This window comes from Pan troglodytes, chromosome 19 (assembly GCF_028858775.2).
Source record: "Pan troglodytes isolate AG18354 chromosome 19, NHGRI_mPanTro3-v2.0_pri, whole genome shotgun sequence".
In the NCBI taxonomy this organism is placed as follows: domain Eukaryota; kingdom Metazoa; phylum Chordata; class Mammalia; order Primates; family Hominidae; genus Pan; species Pan troglodytes.
The window spans coordinates 33,312,942-33,333,049 of record NC_072417.2 but is presented as its reverse complement, the minus strand read 5'-3'; the positions used below and the strand labels follow the sequence as shown (position 1 = coordinate 33,333,049).

Here is a 20,108-nt window from a genome sequence, read left to right as displayed (position 1 = left end):
TTCAGAGAAACTGGTCTCTTGATAATAGCCATAGATTACATACTGTGGTCTTCCTCTACATAGACCCTACCTCACCTACCACTCCTGGTCTTAGCTGAAAAACAGGCTAGCCTCGACTCATACTCTCATTTCCTATCCTCCCACTGAAGTGCACTGGCTCAGCAGGTTTATTACTCCATAGATTTATTACTCCATCCTATGATTCATCCTCTCTGCTTCCTATAAAAGGCGGAGACAGAGCTTCCAGAGGAGCAGAGGGGCTGAGACCAAACCAGAAACCTCCAATTCTCATGTGGAAGCCCATGCCCTCACCCTCCAACATGAAAGCCTCTGCAGCACTTCTGTGTCTGCTGCTCACAGCAGCTGCTTTCAGCCCCCAGGGGCTTGCTCAGCCAGGTAAGGTCCCTCTCTCCTTCTCCTTGAAGCACATTGCCCCCTCTCTGGGTTATCCTGGACCAATCAAGAAGACCTGATACCCACAGTCTCACTTTAACAGCTACTTTTCCAAGATAAGGTAACTTAGAAAAAGGATAAGGGGTGAGCCCAACCACACAGCTGCTGCTGGGTAGAGCCTGAACTAGAATTCCAACTGTGAACCCCAAATCCAGCTCCTTCTAGGATTCCAGCTCTGGGAACACCCTCAGTGCAGTTACCACTCCAGCTGCTTCCAGCAGAATTTGGGATCAGGGTGATCAAAGACAGGGGGCTTCTGGGGATGGGTGTGCAGGCTGTTTCCAGATACCGGGAGACCCAGAATCTGCTCTGTGGAAGCCCAGCTTCCAGAAACAGCAGCTCTGCAGAGGTGGTACGTATCAGGGAAACTCATGACCAAGCATTGAATGCTCAGAGCCTAAAAGGGGATCCATAGTTGGGGTACCCTTGCTCTAAGGAATTGGATTATTATATTAGCCCCTCCTAGCAATGCCCAGAGTAGCCATCAATTCCTCTTCCGTCTTTCAACTGGTGATGGTGCATCCCTATTTCACAGTCCATAAAAGTGAAAGGGAGTTTATGAAATGCCTCAAAGGGCAGAGACATTGGGTTTGGGATGGGCAGCTTTTCCCTCCACCTCTTCCTTTCTTTCTGATTCCTTCTTCTTACCATTCCCTGTTTTACAAACAGAAAGACCCAGGACACACCCTCAATGGCCTTTTCTTCTTGTTGTTTCATTGCAGTTGGGATTAATACTTCAACTACCTGCTGCTACAGATTTATCAATAAGAAAATCCCTAAGCAGAGGCTGGAGAGCTACAGAAGGACCACCAGTAGCCACTGTCCCCGGGAAGCTGTAATGTATGTGGACGATGACCACCCACCCCTCACACCTCAGTCCTAGGTTCTTCCCTGGGCAGGGAATAGGACTAGTATCAGAATGAGTTGGAGTCAAATACTGTGATGCATACAGCATCTCTAACCTTATCCCAGACATTTGCCAGTGAGAAACAATACAAGTAAAGAAAGTGGCTTCTCACCCTCAGCTCCCTTTCCAGCTATCATTTTACATCTCAGTTCGTTCCTTCATCCTGGAACCAAGAGAGATTCACTTGGGCTACCAAAAAGAGCTGCTTCTCTGAGTCCCCTTCCTTTGTTTTATCTTCTTCCTTCATCCCTGAGGCATCCCCATTAGCTAGGCTGATGGGCTAGACAGATTTCCCATAGACTTGGTCACACTCCCAGGCTGAACCCTCAAGGTGTTCCATCTGACTGTCTCCTTTCTGCTCCACAGCTTCAAGACCAAACTGGACAAGGAGATCTGTGCTGACCCCACACAGAAGTGGGTCCAGGACTTTATGAAGCATCTGGACAAGAAAACCCAAACTCCAAAGCTTTGAACATTCATGACTGAACTGAAAACAAGCCATGACTTGAGAAACAAATAATTTGTATACCCTGTCCTTTCTCAGAGTGGTTCTGAGATTATTTTATTCTAATTCTAAGGAATATGAGCTTTATGTAATAATGTGAATCATGGTTTTTCTTAGTAGATTTTAAAAGTTATTAATATTTTAATTTAATCTTCCATGGATTTTGGTGGGTTTTGAACATAAAGCCTTGGATGTATATGTCATCTCAGTGCTGTAAAAACTGTGGGATGCTCCTCCCTTCTCTACCTCATGGGGGTATTGTATAAGTCCTTGCAAGAATCAGTGCAAAGATTTGCTTTAATTGTTAAGATATGATGTCCCTATGGAAGCATATTTTTATTATATAATTACATATTTGCATATGTATGACTCCCAAATTTTCACATAAAATAGATTTTTGTATAACAGCTGACATTCATGGTTTTTTAAAAGGATAAAGTAATAAAGCTGGTGGGGGTAACAGGGTGACAAGGTGAAGGGCGTGGTTGCAGAGGTTGGGCTCACATTGTGGAGAAATGAGCGCGTAATGGACTCTGGGCTTTCCCCCAGGCCAGGCTCACCTGCATGTTAGGGAGAGGCAGCCACAGGCTGGGGCCAGATGAACCCACCCCCCAGCTCCAGATCTGACATCTGCTTCAGCCACTTGTTCAAATACCTTTCTTCTTTCCCAAACTCATTCTTTTTCTCACCATCCCACGCTCTACCCAAAAGCCTGTCCCCTCTTCTATTCTATCAGCCTTGTGACTGGCTGGTTTTCCCCCTTCTAATCAATCCTCTAGTCTAGTAAATACAAATGTCACTTTCATTAAAAAATCAAGTAGGAGACCAACAGATGATTTGGCAAGTGCCTGCCATCATTGATTTCTGCCACCATTGGTGTTCAGACCAAGTCCAACATCCCTTTCTACCCCTTCTTCAGCCCACCAGTTCTCACCCCCAAACACCAAAGTCAACCTTAAACAATGAGATTCAGAAAATGTGAATAAGTATTCAGTTCATTCAAGGACAAAGCTTGAGGGTGGCCACTTGGAAAAGCATCAACTCCAAACAACTGGAAAAGTTTCAGTTACATAAATAAAGACAGAAGTTCCAGCCAGATTACAACATTTTTCATACTAGACAAGGTGCATACGCCACAGTGATTTGATTGGTTATAGGTTGCTATGTTCTAAGGAAGATTATTTGCTATTCCTTGAGGAGAGGTAATGATCTGAGGGGTCTTACCTCTGCCATGGCTCAGTCTTCTTAATTGTTTACAGGAAACAGCAAAAAGGCAGAAGTTGTAGGTGCATGCCACACAACTCAGATTGCATAGCCACATTCCTCTCAAGGCTCAGAATAATTAAAGTCCTAATAGCTTTAAGTTTAAATTATTTGAAGTTTGACTTATTTAATTTAATTTCACACCAATAAGGAGGGTAATCTTAAATTCCAGGAGAGAACAACCAGCAGGCAGACCAGGAGTAGAGGTGAATGAATAGATACTGTGAGACACAGTGAGCCCTCTGATACATGCAAATATTAAGCAGAGTGTTTGATGGTAGGACAGGAAAGGAGAGAAGGGCTACATGTGCTCAAGGTCAAACAGAATCTGCTGAAACTTCATTTTCGAAAAATTATAAAATCATGTGTTTTCATGCAGGCCTTGTACTCTTGGGCACAGAGAATTAGAAAGAACAGGAACAGAGAGGCTGGTATATAACTGGGCATTGAGTTCAATGGGATTCAAAGATTAGGCTAGTTACACCAGTAATGTGCCTAGTAAATTTAGGCAAGTTACTTTACCTGAGCAAGCCTCCGTAGATTGAGATGTAGAGTAGGTCAATGAGTCGTATTCGCATCAACATCACTTAGATGCTAATAAAAAAACAGATTTCCAGATACCATCAGCAAAGACTCTGATATGGAGTGTTGGGTGGGGAAAGTGTCACTTACACATTTTTAACTATTTCTCAGTCATGTCTTGGGACCAGTGAGTTTCCCTGACTCTCTCTTTTTCAGATCAATGTAGTCTCCAGGCTTGATCTGTGGCCTCGGGCTTAGGCGTAAGGAGTGTTTTTTGCTGGAACTTTCCCACCTCCTAGACTTTGCTGCTGGACATGTGCCAGTCATAAGTAGCAGAGACTGCAAATGTCCCGCAGATATCTGTGGGCTCTTCTATATTCTCCAGCCTAAATTGCATTTACCCAGGGGCTGTGTGATTGAATTCTAACCAGTTGGGTGAGGGCTAAAATGATATGAGCCACTTTCAGACCTTGTCCCTATAAACAGCTCTCTCTTCCTCTGTTGTGGTAATGTTAGGGGTAATGTGTTCCATATAGCTCAATTTCAAGATGGAAGCAGTCCATATCCACAAGTCACTGGTCACCTGGCCTACCTTGAACTGTGACATGAGAAAGAAATAAACATTTGCTGTGTCAAGCCACTAAGCCTAGTTTGGAGCCTAGTTTAACCCTGATTAATAGAGGAATTAGTAGCACAATCATGTGCTACCATTAAGAACATGAAACATGTAGCATTAACTAGATATTTAGTAGCAGGCGGTGAGGAAGCTGATGTCACAGTTTGAAGAAAATAAGAGATTCATGTTACAAACTGTCCAACCTGTCAGGTGCTATCTGCTGAAATAGCAGCTCCAAGGGGAAAGTTTGATAAAGATACATTAGTAGCATGTTGATTGTTTTTGTCTTCCTTTTTGAAGGGATTCCGAGAAAGAGATGAGCTCAGAAAAAAAAATCAACTGGTCATAAGGTAGAAATGAAAGATAATAAAATCCACATATCCAGGACCTTATGTTGTTGGAAAAGCCATCTGTTTCTGGGTCCCAAATATTAAGAGAAGGTATTTAAGGATGAAAAAAAATCAGCAATAAAAGTCTATGGGAAAAAAAAAAAACTCTTAGTTGGATGAAATAACATAGGGCAAAAATCAGATTGAAGTTGTAGCCTAACATTCAAGCCTCACAGCCTTCCCTATTAAGAAGAGAAGGAGAAGGAGAAGGAGAAGGAGAAGGAGAAGGAGAAGGAGAGGTAGAGGGAGAGGGAGAGAGAGAGAGGAAAAATAATTGGAAAATTATACCAAGAAAGAAACTTGGGCTGTGGCTGCTGGCATATGGAATTGACTGAGAGTGAAGATATCAGAAGCCCACTGTTATTACCAGAGCTGTACTATATTGTCAGTGAAACCATGAGTGGTCCTGAAAAGTTCAAAAAGAAGACAAACTCCAGGCCTTGCTGTACAGCTTGCAATCCTCAAAGACAGCAGAGCCCCCAAGAAGAGCATGTCTCTCTTCAATACTCACTTCAGAGGTGACCAAAGGGGAATAATGGAAAAGGAGGGAACTCACAAAGGAAACCAGAAACCAGGATCAACAAGACAACAGAGCTCCCCCAGAAAGAGAGAACCAGTCTAATCAAGGATGGGGGACTTTTTTTTTCTTTTTATTATACTTTAAGTTCTCGGGTGTGTGTGAACAATGTGCAGGTTTGTTACATAGGTATACATGTGCCATGTTGGTTTGCTGCACTCATCAGCTTGTCATTTACTGTAGGTATTTCTCCTAATGCTATCCCTCCCCCAGCCCCCCACCCCCCAAAAGGCCCTGGTGTGTGATGTTCTGGATGGCAGACTTTTATAACATCTGTCTGAAGGATTTTAGGCTTGGCACAGTGCATTGGCCATTGATGAATGCCATCTTTCTTTCCATAAATGAGAGTGTTGATTACAAGTACCCTGTCCTTTTCAAACTTGAAACTTTAGGTAAGTGACAAATTATTTGTCTTTTTAGCTCATAGGGTCACTGGACAAAGTAGATCCATAATCTCAGCTGATGGAGATAACTAACCATCATCAAGAGATCCTGTCCATTTAGGTTGGTGCAATGACTAAATGGCACCTTGGGTTGTCTCTCTTGTGGGTGGATTATTTAAGTATTCTACATGTGAGAAGAAGTAAGCAAAAGGCAGATTCTAACGGAAATTATTAGTCTTCACCAAATATTCATGTGATCCTCTTCATGTCTCAGCTCCTCTGCAGTTATTCTGGAGTTGGATGATGAGTGAAGGCCAATGTGAAGTAGGCAGAAGTGATGTAAGCAGCTTTTATGTCTGGTTCTTTAAAACATCCTACACAATCTATCAACCCTCTCTCCACTCACATCTGGGAACTTGGAAGCCATATGTTCCATAGGAAAGCTGTAATTGACAAACAGCCTGAATCTATGAGTCATTCCTTACAAGAGAGCACTTTTGGAGAGCTGCCTAACCAACATCAGGCTACAATACAAACAAAAAGTAAATATTGCAGTAAGCCACTGAGGTTGCTGTTGTTATAGAAGCCTAGGCTAGCATTACCCTGGCCAGTTAGCCCAGAAAAGTAGCTATGACATTCTGTGCCTCAGTTTTCCACCTCTGTACAAAAAAGTAAAGTTGATTGCCCTAAGAGGATTATAACAAAAAGAACATTTTAGGCCAGGTACTGTGTCTCACTCCTGTAATCCCAGCACTTTGAGAAACCAAAGTGGATTATTACTTGAAGCAAGGAGTTCAAGACTAGTCTAGGCAACAAAGCGAGACCCCCATCTCTACAAAAAATAATATTAGACAGATGTGGTAGCACACCTATAGTCCTAGTGACTCTGGAGGCTGAGGCAAGAGGATCTCTTGAGGCCCAGGAGTTCGAGGCTACAGTGAGCTATGATGGTGCCACTGCACTCCAGCCTAGATGACAGAGTGAGACACCATCTCTAATAAAATAAAATATTTTTAAATTTTTTTAAAAATAATATTTTAAATAAAAAGGCTTTGGGAAACCTCAAGGCAATCTGGGAAGCAGGCTTCACTTTCGTAAATAATTTCACAGAAGAAGAAGATATTTAACTTCTCTAAGTCTCCTTTCTCTCATCTTTAAAATGGACTTAATTAGAATAAGTTTGTTTGGAGGATTAAATAAGTCATCTCATGTGAAATAAAGTAAGACAGAGCCTTGCATAGATTGCATAGGTTAGCATTGCCATTGATAACTTACTATCTGCTGGACACGTTGTTAGCATGTTTACACTAACATCGAGTTTGGTGTAATTCTTTTCCAAAAGTGATAAGAAACTGCAGAAATGAGCTCAGTGATGCTTGAGAAGGAGGAGTAATGAACCCTACGTTGGTCCTCTTTTGCACAAAGGGAGATTGAGACTAAGAGTTACGAAACATTTCAGAAGACAGGGAGTCAACCAACAGGGGCTCTAGAATCAACTCAGCCTAAAGCACACAGTTCCCTTAAGGATTTTTTCACTAGTCTCCAAGCCTCTGGTGTCTATTCTTTTATTTTTATTTTTTAAAGAGAGGGTTGGAATAAAATCAACGTCAATGTCTCTTTCCAGTTTGTCTATAACTTTGCAATATTAGAGGAGATCTGGAACACAGCTACAGAACAAAGACAAGAGTCCTGATTCCTGGGATCCTTGTCTGCTGATCACTGATCACTCACCTCTCCCTGAAAAACTCCTTTTTTTCCTTTTTTCTTTCTCTTTTCTTTTCTTTTTTCTTTTTAGAAGTCAGCCAGGAAGTTCGTCCTGGGCAGAACCTACAGTAGCACAGCAAAGCCGCTGTAGCTTGACTGCCTCTGTTGTTTCATCTGGGCAGGGTATCTCTGAAAGAAAGGCAGCAGCCTCGGTTACAGGCTTATAGATAAAATTCCCATCTCCCTGGGACAGAGCACCTCGGGGAAGGGTTGGCTGTGGGCGCAGCTTCAGCATACTTAAACGTTCCTGCCTGCCAGCTCTGAAGAGAGCAGAGGGTCTCCCAGCACAGCACTTGAGCTCTGCTAAGGGACAGACTGCCTCCTCAAGTGGGTCACTGACCCCAGTGCCTCCTGACTGTGAGACACCTCCCAGCAGGGGTCAACAGATGCCTCACACAGGAGAGCTCCAGCTGGCATCTGGCAGGTGCCCCTCTGGAATGAAGCTTCCAGAGAAAGGAGCAGGCAGCAATCTTTGCTGTTCTGCAGCATCCGCTGGTAATACCCAGGCAAACAAGTCTGGAGTGGACTTCCAGCAAACTCCAGCAGACCTACAGAAGAGGGGCCGACTGTTAGAAGGAAAATTAACAAACAGAAAGCAATAACATCAGCATCAACAAAATGGATGCCTACACAAAAAACCCATCCAAAGGTCATCAGCATCAAAGATCAAAGGTAGATAAATCCACAAAGATGAGGAAAAAGAAGAGCAAAAATATTGAAAATTCCAGAAACCAGAATGCCTCTTCTACTCCAAAGGATCACAATCCCTCGCCAGCAAGGAAACAAAACTGGACAGAGAATGAGTTTGACAAATTGACAGACGTAGGCTTCGGAAGGTGGGTAATAACAAACTCCTTCGAGCTAAAGGAGCATGTTCTAGCCCAATGCAAGTAAGCTAAGAACCTCGATAAAAGGTTACAGGAACTGCTAACTAGAATAACCAGTTTAGAGAAGAACATAAATGACTTGATGGAGCTAAAAAGAAAAGCACGAGAACTTTGTGAAGCATACACAACTATCAATAGCTGAATTGATCAAGAGGAAGAAAGGATATGAGAGACTGAAGATCAACTTAATGAAATAAACTGTGAAGACAAGATTAGAGGAAAAAAAGAGTGAAAAGGAATGAACAAAGCCTCCAAGAAATATAGGACTATGTGAAAATACCAAACCTATGACTGATTGGTGTACCTGAAAGTAACGGGGAGAATGCAACCAAGTTGGAAAACACACTTCAGGATATTATCCAGGAGAATTTTCCCAACTAGCAAGACAGGCCAACATTCCAATTCAGGAAATAACAGAGAACACCACTAAGATACTCCTCGAGAAGAGCAACCCCAAGACACATAATCATCAGATTCACCAAGGTTGAAATGAAGAAAAAAAATGCTAAGGGCAGCTAGAGAGAGAAAGGTCAGGTTACCCACAAAGAAAAACCCATCAGACTAACAGTGGATCTCTCTGCAGAAATACTACAAGCCAGAAGAGAGTGGGGGCCAATATTCAACATCCTTAAAGAAAAGAATTTTCAACCCAGAATTTCATATCCAGCCAAACTAAGCTCCACAAGAGAAGGAGAAATAAAATCCTTTACCGACAAGCAAACGCCAAGAGATTTTTTCACCACCAGGCCTGCCTTACAAGATCTCCTGAAGGAAGCACTAAATATGGAAAGGAAAAACTGATACAAGCCACTGCAAAAACATACCAAAATGTAAAGACCAATGACACTATGAAGAAAGTACATCATGATGACAGGATCAAACTCACACATAACAATATTAGCCTTAAATGTAAATGGGCTAGAGGCCCCAATTAAGAGACACAGACTGGCAAATTGGATGAGTCGAGACCCATTGGTGTGCTATATTCAGGAGACCCATCTCACATGAAAAGACACACATAGGCTCAAAATAAAGGGATGGAGGAATATTTACCAAGCAACTGAAAAGCAAAAAATAAATAAATAATTAAAAAATAAAAAAGCAGTGCTTACAATCCTAGTCTCTGATAAAACAGGCTTTAAGCCAACAAAGATCAGAAAAGACAAAGAAGGGCATTACATGATGGTAAAGGGATCAATGCAACAAAAAGAGCTAACTATCCTAAATATATATGCACAGAATACAGGAGCACCCAGATTCATAAAGCAAGTTCTTAGAGACCTATAAAGAGACTTAGACTCCCACACAATAATAGTGGGAGACTTTAACACCCCACTGTCAATATTAGACAGATCAAGGAGACAGAATATTAACAAGGATATTCAGGACTTGAACTCAGCTCTGGACCAAGCGGACCTAATAGACACCTACAGAACTCTCCACCCCAGATCAACAGAATATGCATTCTTCTCAGCACCTCATAGCACTTATTCTAAAATGGAGCACACAATTGGAAGTAAAACACTCCTTAGCAAATGCAAAAGAATGGAAATCATAACAAACAGTCTCTCAGACCACGGTGCAATGAAATTAGAACTCAGGATTAAGAAACTCACTCAAAACCGCACAACTACATGGAAACTGAACAACCTGCTCCTGAATGACTCCTGGGTAAATAACAAAATTAAGGCGGATATAAATAAGTTATCTGAAACCAATGAGAACAAAGACACAATGTACCTGAATTCCTGAGACACAGCTAAAGCTTTAGAGGGAAATTTGTAGCACTAAATACCCACATGAGAGAGCAGGAAAGATCTAAAATCAACAACCTAACATCACAGTTAAAAGAGCTGGAGAAGAAAGAGCAAACAAATTCACAAGCTAGCAGAAGACAAGAAATAACTAAGATAAGAGCAGAACTGAAGGAGATAGAGACATGAAAAATCCTTCAACAAATCAATGAATCCAGGAGCTGGTTTTTTTTGAAAAAATTAACAAAATAGATAGACTGCTAACCAGACTAATAAAGAAGAAAAGAGAAAAGAATCAAATAGAGACAATAAAAAATGATAAAGGGGAGATCACCACTGATCCCACAGAAATACAAACTACCATCAGAGAATACCATAAACACCTCTACACAAATAAACTAGAAAATCTAGAAGAAAAGGAAAAATTCCTGGACACATACACACTCCCAAGACTAAACCAGGAAGAAGTCAAATCCCTGAACAGACCAATAACAAGTTCTGAAATGGAGGCAGTAATTAATAGCCTACCAACCAAAAAAAGGCCAGGACCAGACGAATTCACAGCCGAAATCTACCAGAGATATAAAGAGGAGGTGGTACCATTCCTTCTGGAACTATTCCAAACAATAGAAAAAGAGAGACTCCTCCCTAACTCATTTTATGAGGCCAGCATCATCCTCATACCAAAACCTGGCAAAGACACAACAAAAAAAGAAAATTTCAGGCCAATATCCCTGATGAACATTGATGCAAAAATCCTCAATAAAATACTGGCAAAGCGAATCCAGCAGCACAACAAAAAGCTTATCCACCACAATCGAGTCCGCTTCATCCCTGGGATGCAAGTCTCTTTCAACATATGCAAATCAATAAACATAATCCATCACATAAACAGAACCAATGACAAAAAAACCACATGATTATCTCAATAGATGCAGAAAAGGCCTTCAATAAAATTCAACACCTCTTCATGTTAAAAACACTCAATAAACTAGGTATTGATGGAACATATCTCAAAATTGTAAGAGCTATTTATGACAAACTCACAGCCAATATCATACTGAATGGGCAAAAGCTGGAAGCATTCCCTTTGAAAACCAGCAGAACACAAGGATGCTCTCTCTCACCATTCCTGTTCAACATCGTATTGGAAGTTCTGGCCAGGGCAATCAAACAAGAGAGAGAAATAAAGTGTATTCAAATAGGAAGAGAGGAAGTCAAGTTGTCTCTGTTTGAAGATGACATGATTATATATTTAGAAAACCCTATAGTCTCAGCCCAAAAACTCCTTAAGCTCATAAGCAACTTCAGCAAAGTCTCAGGATACAACATCAATGTGCAAAAGTCACAAGCATTCCTATACACCAATAATAGACAAACAGAGAGCCAAGTCATGAGTGAACTCCCGTTCACAATTGCTACAACGAGAATAGAATACCTAGGAACACAAATTGCAAGGGATCTGAAGGACCTCTTCAAGGAGAACTACAAACCACTGCTCAACGAAATGAAAGAACACAAACAAATGGAAAAACATTCCATGCTCATGGATAGGGAGAATCAATATTGTAAAAATGGCCATACTGCCCAAAGTAATTTATAGATTCAGTGCTATTCCCATCAAGCTACCATTGACTTTCTTTGCAGAATTAGAAAAAACTACTTTAAATTTCATATGAAACCAAAAAAGACCCCATATAGCCAAGACATTCCTAAGCAAAAAGATCAAAGCTGGAGGCATCATGCTACCTGACTTCAAACTATGCAACAAGCCTACAATAACAAAAACAGCAAGGTACTGGTACCAAAACAGACATATAGACCAATGGAACAGAACAGAGCCTCAGAAATAACACCACAAATCTACAACCATGTGATCTTTGACAAATCTGACAAGAACAAGCAATGCAGAAAGGGCTCCCTATTTAATAAATAGTGTTGGGAAAACTGGCTAGCCATATACAGAAAACTGAAACTGGACCCCTTCCTTACACCTTATACAAAAATTAACTCAAGATGGATTAAAGACTTAAAGGCAAGACATAAAACCATAAAAACCCTAGAAGAAAACCTAGGCAATATCATTCAGGAGATAAGCATGAGCAAAGTCTTCATGACTAAAACACCAAAAACAATTGCAACAAAAGCCAAAATTGACAAGCGGGATCTACTTAAACTAAAGAGCTTCTTCACAGCAAAAGAAACTATCGTCAGAGTGAACAGGCAACCTACAGAATGGGACAAAATTTTTGCAATCTATCCACCCAACAAAGGGCTAATATCCAGAATCTACAAGAACCTTAAAAACATTTACAAGAAAAAAAAAATCCCATCAAAAAGTGAGTGAAGGATATGAACAGACACTTCTCAAAAGAAGACATTTATGTGATCAACAAACATATGAAAAAAAGCTCATCATCACTGGTCATTAGAGAAATGCAAATCATAACCACAATGAGATACCATCACATGCCAGTTAGAATGTCAATCATTAAAAAGTCAGGAAACAACAGATGCTGGAAAGGATGTAGAGAAATAGGAACACTTTTACACTGTTGGTGGGAGGAGTATAAATTAGTTCAACCGTTGTGGAAGACAGTGTGGTGATTCCTCAAGGATCTAGAATCAGAAATACCATTTGACCCAGCAATCCCATTACCGGGTATATAAGGATTATAAATCATTCCATTGTAAAGAAATATGTACACGTTATGTTTACTGCAGCACTATTTGCAATAGCAAAGACTTCAACCAACCCAAATGCCCATCAATAATAGACTGGATAAAGAAAACGTGGCATATATACACCATGGAATACTATGCAGCCATAAAAAGGAATGAGTTCATGTCCGTTGCAGGGACGTGGATGAAGCTGGAAGCCATCACTCTCAGCAAACTAACACAGGAACAGAAAACCAAACACTGCATGCTCTCACTCATAAGTGGGAGTTGAACAATGAGTACACATGGACACAGGGAGGGGAACATCACACACTGGGGCCTGTCGGTCGATGGCGGGCAAGGGGAGGGAGAGCATTAGGACAAATACCTAATGTAGATGACGAGTTGATGGGCGCACCAAACCACCATGGCACATGTATACCTATGTAACAAACCTGCACGTTCTGCACATGTATCTCAGAACTTAAAGAATAATAATAAAAATAAAAGATACCTTTTCCAATTAAAAAAAAGAAAAAAAAACTCTTTAGAAGTCAATATTTTGTTTTCACAAGGGGGGATCCATTTCCTGCCCATCACTCAGGATCATTCCTGATCAAGGCCCCTCATTCATCAGGCACCAAATCACAGGCAAGAAATGGGTCTACTCTAGGTCACTGCTGAAAAGAAAGCCTCCAAGAAAGAAAGAGAAAAAGCCCTTGAAGCTGCCCCTGCTTGCTAGGGATGGCCAGTGAGCTGGATGAAACAGCTGCAGAGCTTGGATATCTAAAGATTGATTTTATTTATTTCCACTGAGCCACTGAGGTTTTTCAGGTTTAGAGTAAATCCAAAGCCCATTAACTCCAAAGCTATTTTTTGAGGAAAACACAAAAATGAATAATCGCTTGCTGATAATTCCTTTAAATTCCCGCCAGAGTTATGAAATTATTCTTACTACAGAAACAATCATTAAACCACGTCAGACAAACACCTCTGAGGTCAAGAATATTCCAAATTTATTCTGCCGAGAATTTTTTAAAACTTCGTATCTGCCACATGTGCAACTCAGGCATTCTTGGAAACCATCCCTGCGGTAGCATATCTTTACTTGGAAGCAGTGGGAAAACTTGGAAGAATATTTGGAGAAATATCCAGACTCTGAGGTCTTTCCAGCATTCCCAATCTGCCCTTCTTTTTTTTTTTTTTTTTTTTTTGAGACACAGTCTCACTCTGTTGCCCAGGTTGGAGTGCAGTGGCATGATCTCTGCCCATTGCAACCTTCGTCTCCTGTGTTCAAGCAATTCTTATGCCTCAGCTTCCTGAGTAGCTGAGACTACAAACACCATCCACCATGCCTGGCTAATTTTTTGTATTTTTAGTAAAGACAGGTTTTCACCATGTTGGCCAGGCTGGTCTTGAACTGCTGACCTCAAGTGATCTGCCTGCCTCAGTCTCCCAAAGTGCTGGGATTACAAGTGTGAGCCACTGTACCCGGCCCTATTTCCTAATAACAAAAAACAGTAACTTCTACTCACTGAGTACCTACAGTGATTTAGTCATTCTTCTAAGCAGTTTAGATACATGAACTCATTTAATTCACACTACAATTCCCTAAAGTACACATGATTAGTATCCTGCTCTTACCCTAGCAGAGAGTGGTTAAGTTGTCCATGGTGTCACAGCTAGTCAGTCACAGAGCCATCATCCAAATGCAGATATCCTGAATTCAGATTCTACATTAGACTAACCCACCGGGAATAGAGCAGGAAAGAACAGGGAAGACTCCACCTTTTTGGCCTCTATTTGGTAATTATAGTTAACTTTTTAGGTAATTATAGACCAATTATCCTAGATGGGCACTTAGAGACTTTGCAGGACAGCAAGAGCCCTCTCTAATCCTGTGCCCATGACAGACATCACCAGTCAACCACAACACAGTATTTAACTAACGCAAGTCAACTCCTCAGAATCTTTAACAGTCTTGTTTGTGCTACTGTACCAATCAATCAATTTGATATGAGAGTGTGCAGGAAAAAACAGGAAACAGGTTTGCAGTACCTCCACACCAGTATTCAATGCTGTAATCCGCTGCAGTGACTCCATTAAAGACTTTGCCTCCCTTATACCCTCTCCAACTAGGGTGCCTAGTGTTATGAACAAAGGGATATGTATAGGTTCTTGTGTCGCCTCTCTCTTTGATATTTTTAGCCATCAGATACCTTGTCTGCAATGTGTGCTCAGAGAGCGAGGGGGGAGCTAGATGATTGATTTTCCAAATGTGTTCCCTAAATGTGTTCCCTGGGGAATAAGGGCACGAGAGGCTGCCTATTCTATTTCAAACAAGTCCCCTTCACTACAGTGTATTTGATGAGTTGGGGTTTGTTTTAATTCCATTTGGAAAAGGGCTTTAGCAGCTAAGCAAATGGTTTTAAAGTGCCTCAGAAGTCAAGATTCATAGAAACTATCCAGTTCTGATGTCCTATCATGCTAAAATTTCAGGGACTAAGATTCTGTGATCATTACACTGAAACACAGCAGCAAAGCTGTGGTGTGTTGTCCTTCCTGGTTCAGAGATGCAACTATGTGCAGGGCTGCTGAGCTCTCTCTGCATCTGGGCGGGAGCCTAATGGAAGTTTTGGGGCTCCTTCCTGGTCTCCAAAATCCTCAAGACCACCATGTGAACACAGGAATCAAGGAAGGTTCTTAGATTGACTCATCCCCCAGGCCTTTGGTTTCCTTGCTCCTTTCCCGGACTACAGGTGTTTCATTTCAACTCATCCCCTAGGCCCTTGGTTTTCTTGCTCCCTTCCCCCACTACAGATGTTTAACTTCATTTCATAATCACATATTCCCCTCCTTTTCCAAGGCAAGATCCAGATGGATTAAAAAATGTACCAAGTCCCTCCCACTAGCTTGCCTCTCTTCTGTTCTGCTTGACTTCCTAGGATCTGGAATCTGGTCAGCAATTCAGGAATCCCTTCATTGTGACCCCCGCATGGGCAAAGGCTTCCCTGGAAGCTCCCATACTGTCTGCTCCCTATAAAAGGCAGGCAGATGGGCCAGAGGAGCAGAGAGGCTGAGACCAACCCAGAAACCACCACCTCTCACGCCAAAGCTCATACCTTCGGCCTCCAACATGAAGGTCTCCGCAGCACTTCTGTGGCTGCTGCTCATAGCAGCTGCCTTCAGCCCCCAGGGGCTCGCTGGGCCAGGTAAGCCCCCCAACTCCTTACAGGAAAGGTAAGGTAACCACCTCCAGAGCTACTAGGTCAGCAAGAATCTTTAGAGACTCACTGCAAATTCTCCATTTGAAAAATAGGGAAACAGGTTTTGTGGGTGGACAAGAAATGCCTCAACCTCACATCCAGTCACTGGAAGAGCCAGAACTAGAAGGCTCCCGAGTCTTTTCCCCACATTCAAGAGGGCTGCTGGGTGCATCCATACCCAGCTATCCTTACAGTGTTTGGGAATGGGGAATGGCTCTGTCTTACTGTGGGCATGGTGGGCATTTTTGGCAGTGGGAGATCTGTTGATTAGAAGCTCAGTATGTTAATTCGACTCCAGGACAGCTTTCAGAGACAGTGGCTAAGAGAAGAACGAGGTCCCAGGGGGATCTCTTGAGGTGACTTATTTTGACACTCTTTGGGAAAGTTATCTAGGAGATTTGTTCCATAACTCATTTTCCCATACTCTGGTGACAAACTTACTGAGTGTATCGGTCCCACTGAGCCAGTGCATGGCATGGTAACAAACAGTTCTAAATTATCAATGACTTAACAGAATTAACTAAATTAACAAAAGTTACTTTCTCACTTGTACTAAATATCTATAATGTATGGGCTCAGGCTTCTGCATTTTATACTCAGGATTCTAGACTGATGGAGAAGTTGCCCATGTGGGGGAACATTGATGGATACTGTGATAAAGCAGAAGAAAGCTCTCAGGAGTCTTGCATAGGCAATGCACTGTGGCTCAAAAATGACACCCATCACTTTGTCTCCTCCTTTATTGATCAAAACTAATTAATGCCTCCAACCAAACAAAAGTGGCCAAGAAATGCAAGTCTACCTTGTGTCTCAAAACAGAGGATGGAGAATATTTGGTGAAAATTACCATGACCATCACATGGCCAAGTAGGTCTTTATAATGACAGAGCTAGCATTTGTCACATTGACCAAGCTTTTTCCATACCCTCAACAGTAATGATGAGTCCTCAATGCACAGGGGAGGATGCTGAAGACACAGGACAGCATCCTCCAGACACATAAGACTTCAGAGCAGAGGGATTCTCCCTCCACCTCTCGCAATTCCTTGCTTTCTCCTAACTTCCTTTACAAAGTCATGCTTGGAAATGTCTACGTATCATCATGTGGCTCATTTTTTTCTCTGTTCATTTTTTTTCCCCAAAATTCAGCTTCTGTCCCAACCACCTGCTGCTTTAACCTGGCCAATAGGAAGATACCCCTTCAGCGACTGGAGAGCTACAGGAGAATCACCAGTGGCAAATGTCCCCAGAAAGCTGTGATGTAAGTAAATAAAGTTCACCCTCCCCTAGACAAAAAAATAATGTCTAGGGCACAGAGTCAAGAACTGTGTCACAGTTGCTGGGAGTCATAGACTCTGATAGTTTGACCTCTATGGTCCAATTCATTAATTTTCACAAGTGAGTGTTCACTCCCAGCTCCCTGCCTGGGAGATTGCTGTAGTCATATCAATTTCTTCAAGTCAAGAGCAAAGATGGTTTTACTGGGCCTTTAAGAGCAGCAACTAACCCAAGAGTCTCATCCTTCCTCCTCTCCGTAGCAACCCTTTGTCCAGTGGCAGATGGTCCTTAAATATTTAGGGTCAAATGGGCAGAATTTTCAAAAACAATCCTTCCAATTGCATCCTGTATCTCCCACAGCTTCAAGACCAAACTGGCCAAGGATATCTGTGCCGACCCCAAGAAGAAGTGGGTGCAGGATTCCATGAAGTATCTGGACCAAAAATCTCCAACTCCAAAGCCATAAATAATCACCATTTTTGAAACCAAACCAGAGCCTGAGTGTTGCCTAATTTGTTTTCCCTTCTTACAATGCATTCTGAGGTAACCTCATTATCAGTTCAAAGGGAATGGGTTTTATTTTATATATATATATTTTTTAAAAAAAGTATTGCATTTAATTTATTGAGGCTTTAAAACTTATCCTCCATTAATATCAGTTATTTTTAAACTGTAAAGCTTTGTGCAGATTCTTTACCCCCAGGAGCCCCAATTCGATCCCCTGTCACGTGTGGGCAATGTTCCCCCTCTCCTCTCTTCCTCCCTGGAATCTTGTAAAGGTCCTGGCAAAGATGATCAGTATAAAAATGTCATTGTTCTTGTGAACCCAAAGTGTGACTCATTAAATGGAAGTAAATGTTGTTTTAGGAATACATAAAGTATGTGCATATTTTATTATAGTCACTAGTTGTAATTTTTTTGTGGGAAATCCACACTGAGCTGAGGGGGACAAAGATGGCTGTGGCCAAGAGGGGCTTGGTTATGGGGGTGGGAACTGTGTCCCTGGGAAATGAGTTTTTGGCTTAGCTGGTCTTCATTGAAATGCAGGGTGAAACTGACAAACCCATTCCAGCCCTCTATTCCCATTTTCAACAGTATTTCCCAAACCCCAAACTTCAGCCACGAAAATATCTGGAGCTTTGCCACCATTCCTTTCCTCCCCACCTCATGCTTGCCTCTCCTGGGACCTATTTTAACAGCCCTGTGGTTTCTCCCTCTACCCGACCCTGCTCCTCGGTCTTCCAACCCAGACTAGGCAGACATGACAGACACTGGAAATCAGAGGAAGGCTAGGTGACCCTTGACCAGAGGTTTAGGTGCAGGTTTTACAGGTGTGGTGGAGCTTAAAGTAGGTCTTGTGCATGCACAAAGTGGAGAGGCTCTGCTGGAGGTATTTCAGTCTAGGTAGAGGAGAAGGGGTGTTGCTTGAGCAAAATCCAAGAAGTAGGAATGATCATGCTGCATTTACCCAGTTGGGTGGGAGCCCATCAAAAGATGTCAGTGTTGGAGTATGTGTGAAATGGTGGGGAAATTTGGAAAGAAGTTTGAGGCCAGGCTGTCTAGGTGGGGAGTTTGTGCTCCATGTAAGGTGAACATATGATTCTTCCCAGCCCAGTTAGGATGCTTTTGAGAGCAGAAAAGTGGTATTATTCATAATTATTCTGGAACAACGGATATAAATTAACACTGTCCTAAGCAAACTGGAACATGTAGTCACTCTAGGAATAGAATGCATTGCAAGTTTTGATTCAGTGGAGAGAAGTGCCATGACCACACTATGAGGGGCTTCAGGAAGGGCAGCCAGGTGGCCATGGGCTGAATTGGGAGGAGAAGGGAGAAGCACTTAGCTCACTATTGCAGTGTATGGAAGATATGGAACTGGGGCATTGGTAGTTGGGAGGGGAGAAGATAATTGGAAGAATGGCCGAGGCAGGGTGGAATGCCAAATGTTGTGGTTGAAGAAGTAGAACCAGTGACATGGAAACTTTCTAAATGCCAAAGCTGCAATTAAAGGTTAGCTTCTTAGACCCAGAAAATTAATTTCTCTCTGTCACTGTTTACTCACACCTTAACTTTACTAGCTTGAGAGCTTTCAATCAAATGGACAGGACCTCATCTTCCTGTATAAGCAACTTAAATCAGGATTCCCTTTCAGCATACAAAATCAGCTTGCGTTTCCATTGGTCACATTACCTATGTACCTGAACGCAGAGACCAACTATGTCCCCAAGGGTAGAAAAGGGTCACAGGTGCCCTGCTGGTATAACTCTGCATGGTCTAAGGCCATTGATCTGGAGGGCCAATGGCCTACTGTGTCATGCATGCCCAGAAGGGTCGCTGCATGCAAAGCTCCCAGGGGCACCATTCATAAGGCCGTCCCCCTTGGACTGTGTGGTGGCAATGGCACAAGGCAATATAAAGAGCAGAATGAGACATTAGGAAGGGCACTGATCTAGGAGGCAGATGACCTCAGTTTCATCACAGACAGAGAACTGGTCTCTGTCACTGTGTTACTTTTGGATTTAGTTACCCCATCCATAATAGGGGTATATTAATATCTTTTAAGGGATCTGACCAATGACCCACCAAGATCTCCTGTTCTGAGAGCACTACCTCTTGGAAAGCATCATTACCTCCACCCATTGAGGGAGGGAATGTTGTCAGAGGGTTCCACACTCACAAGCCCAAGTCGGACAGGGGCCAGGATAACTGGCACACTTACTCTATTTCTGGAAGATTTCTCTGTGAGAGCCACAAGTAGAAGCATGGATCCCTAGAACCATCAGAGAGCTTTTTGTATCTACTACAGAAGGGCTCCCACTCAGAGCAATCACTGGCCCTCACTCTGAGTACAAAAAACCTCTCTGCCTCTCCTATAGCCTAG

The 20,108-nt window shown here is 42.2% G+C and overlaps 2 protein-coding genes across 2 annotated transcripts; both read left to right on the top strand.

Annotated features, from left to right (window-relative positions):
• The first annotated feature begins 254 nt into the window (after positions 1-254).
• On the top strand, positions 255-2,270 carry CCL7 (C-C motif chemokine ligand 7). Its single transcript, XM_511407.9, has 3 exons — positions 255-396; positions 1,176-1,293; positions 1,727-2,270. The coding sequence occupies exons 1-3, from the start codon at positions 291-293 to the stop codon at positions 1,830-1,832; spliced, it is 330 nt and encodes a 109-aa protein (XP_511407.3). The 5' UTR covers positions 255-290; the 3' UTR covers positions 1,833-2,270.
• A 13,340-nt stretch (positions 2,271-15,610) lies between these two features.
• CCL11 (C-C motif chemokine ligand 11) lies at positions 15,611-19,102 on the top strand. Its single transcript, XM_523599.6, has 3 exons — positions 15,611-15,893; positions 17,096-17,207; positions 17,585-19,102. Exons 1-3 carry the CDS (start codon positions 15,818-15,820, stop codon positions 17,688-17,690), a joined length of 294 nt encoding a protein of 97 aa, XP_523599.2. The 5' UTR covers positions 15,611-15,817; the 3' UTR covers positions 17,691-19,102.
• The last annotated feature ends 1,006 nt before the right edge of the window (positions 19,103-20,108 follow it).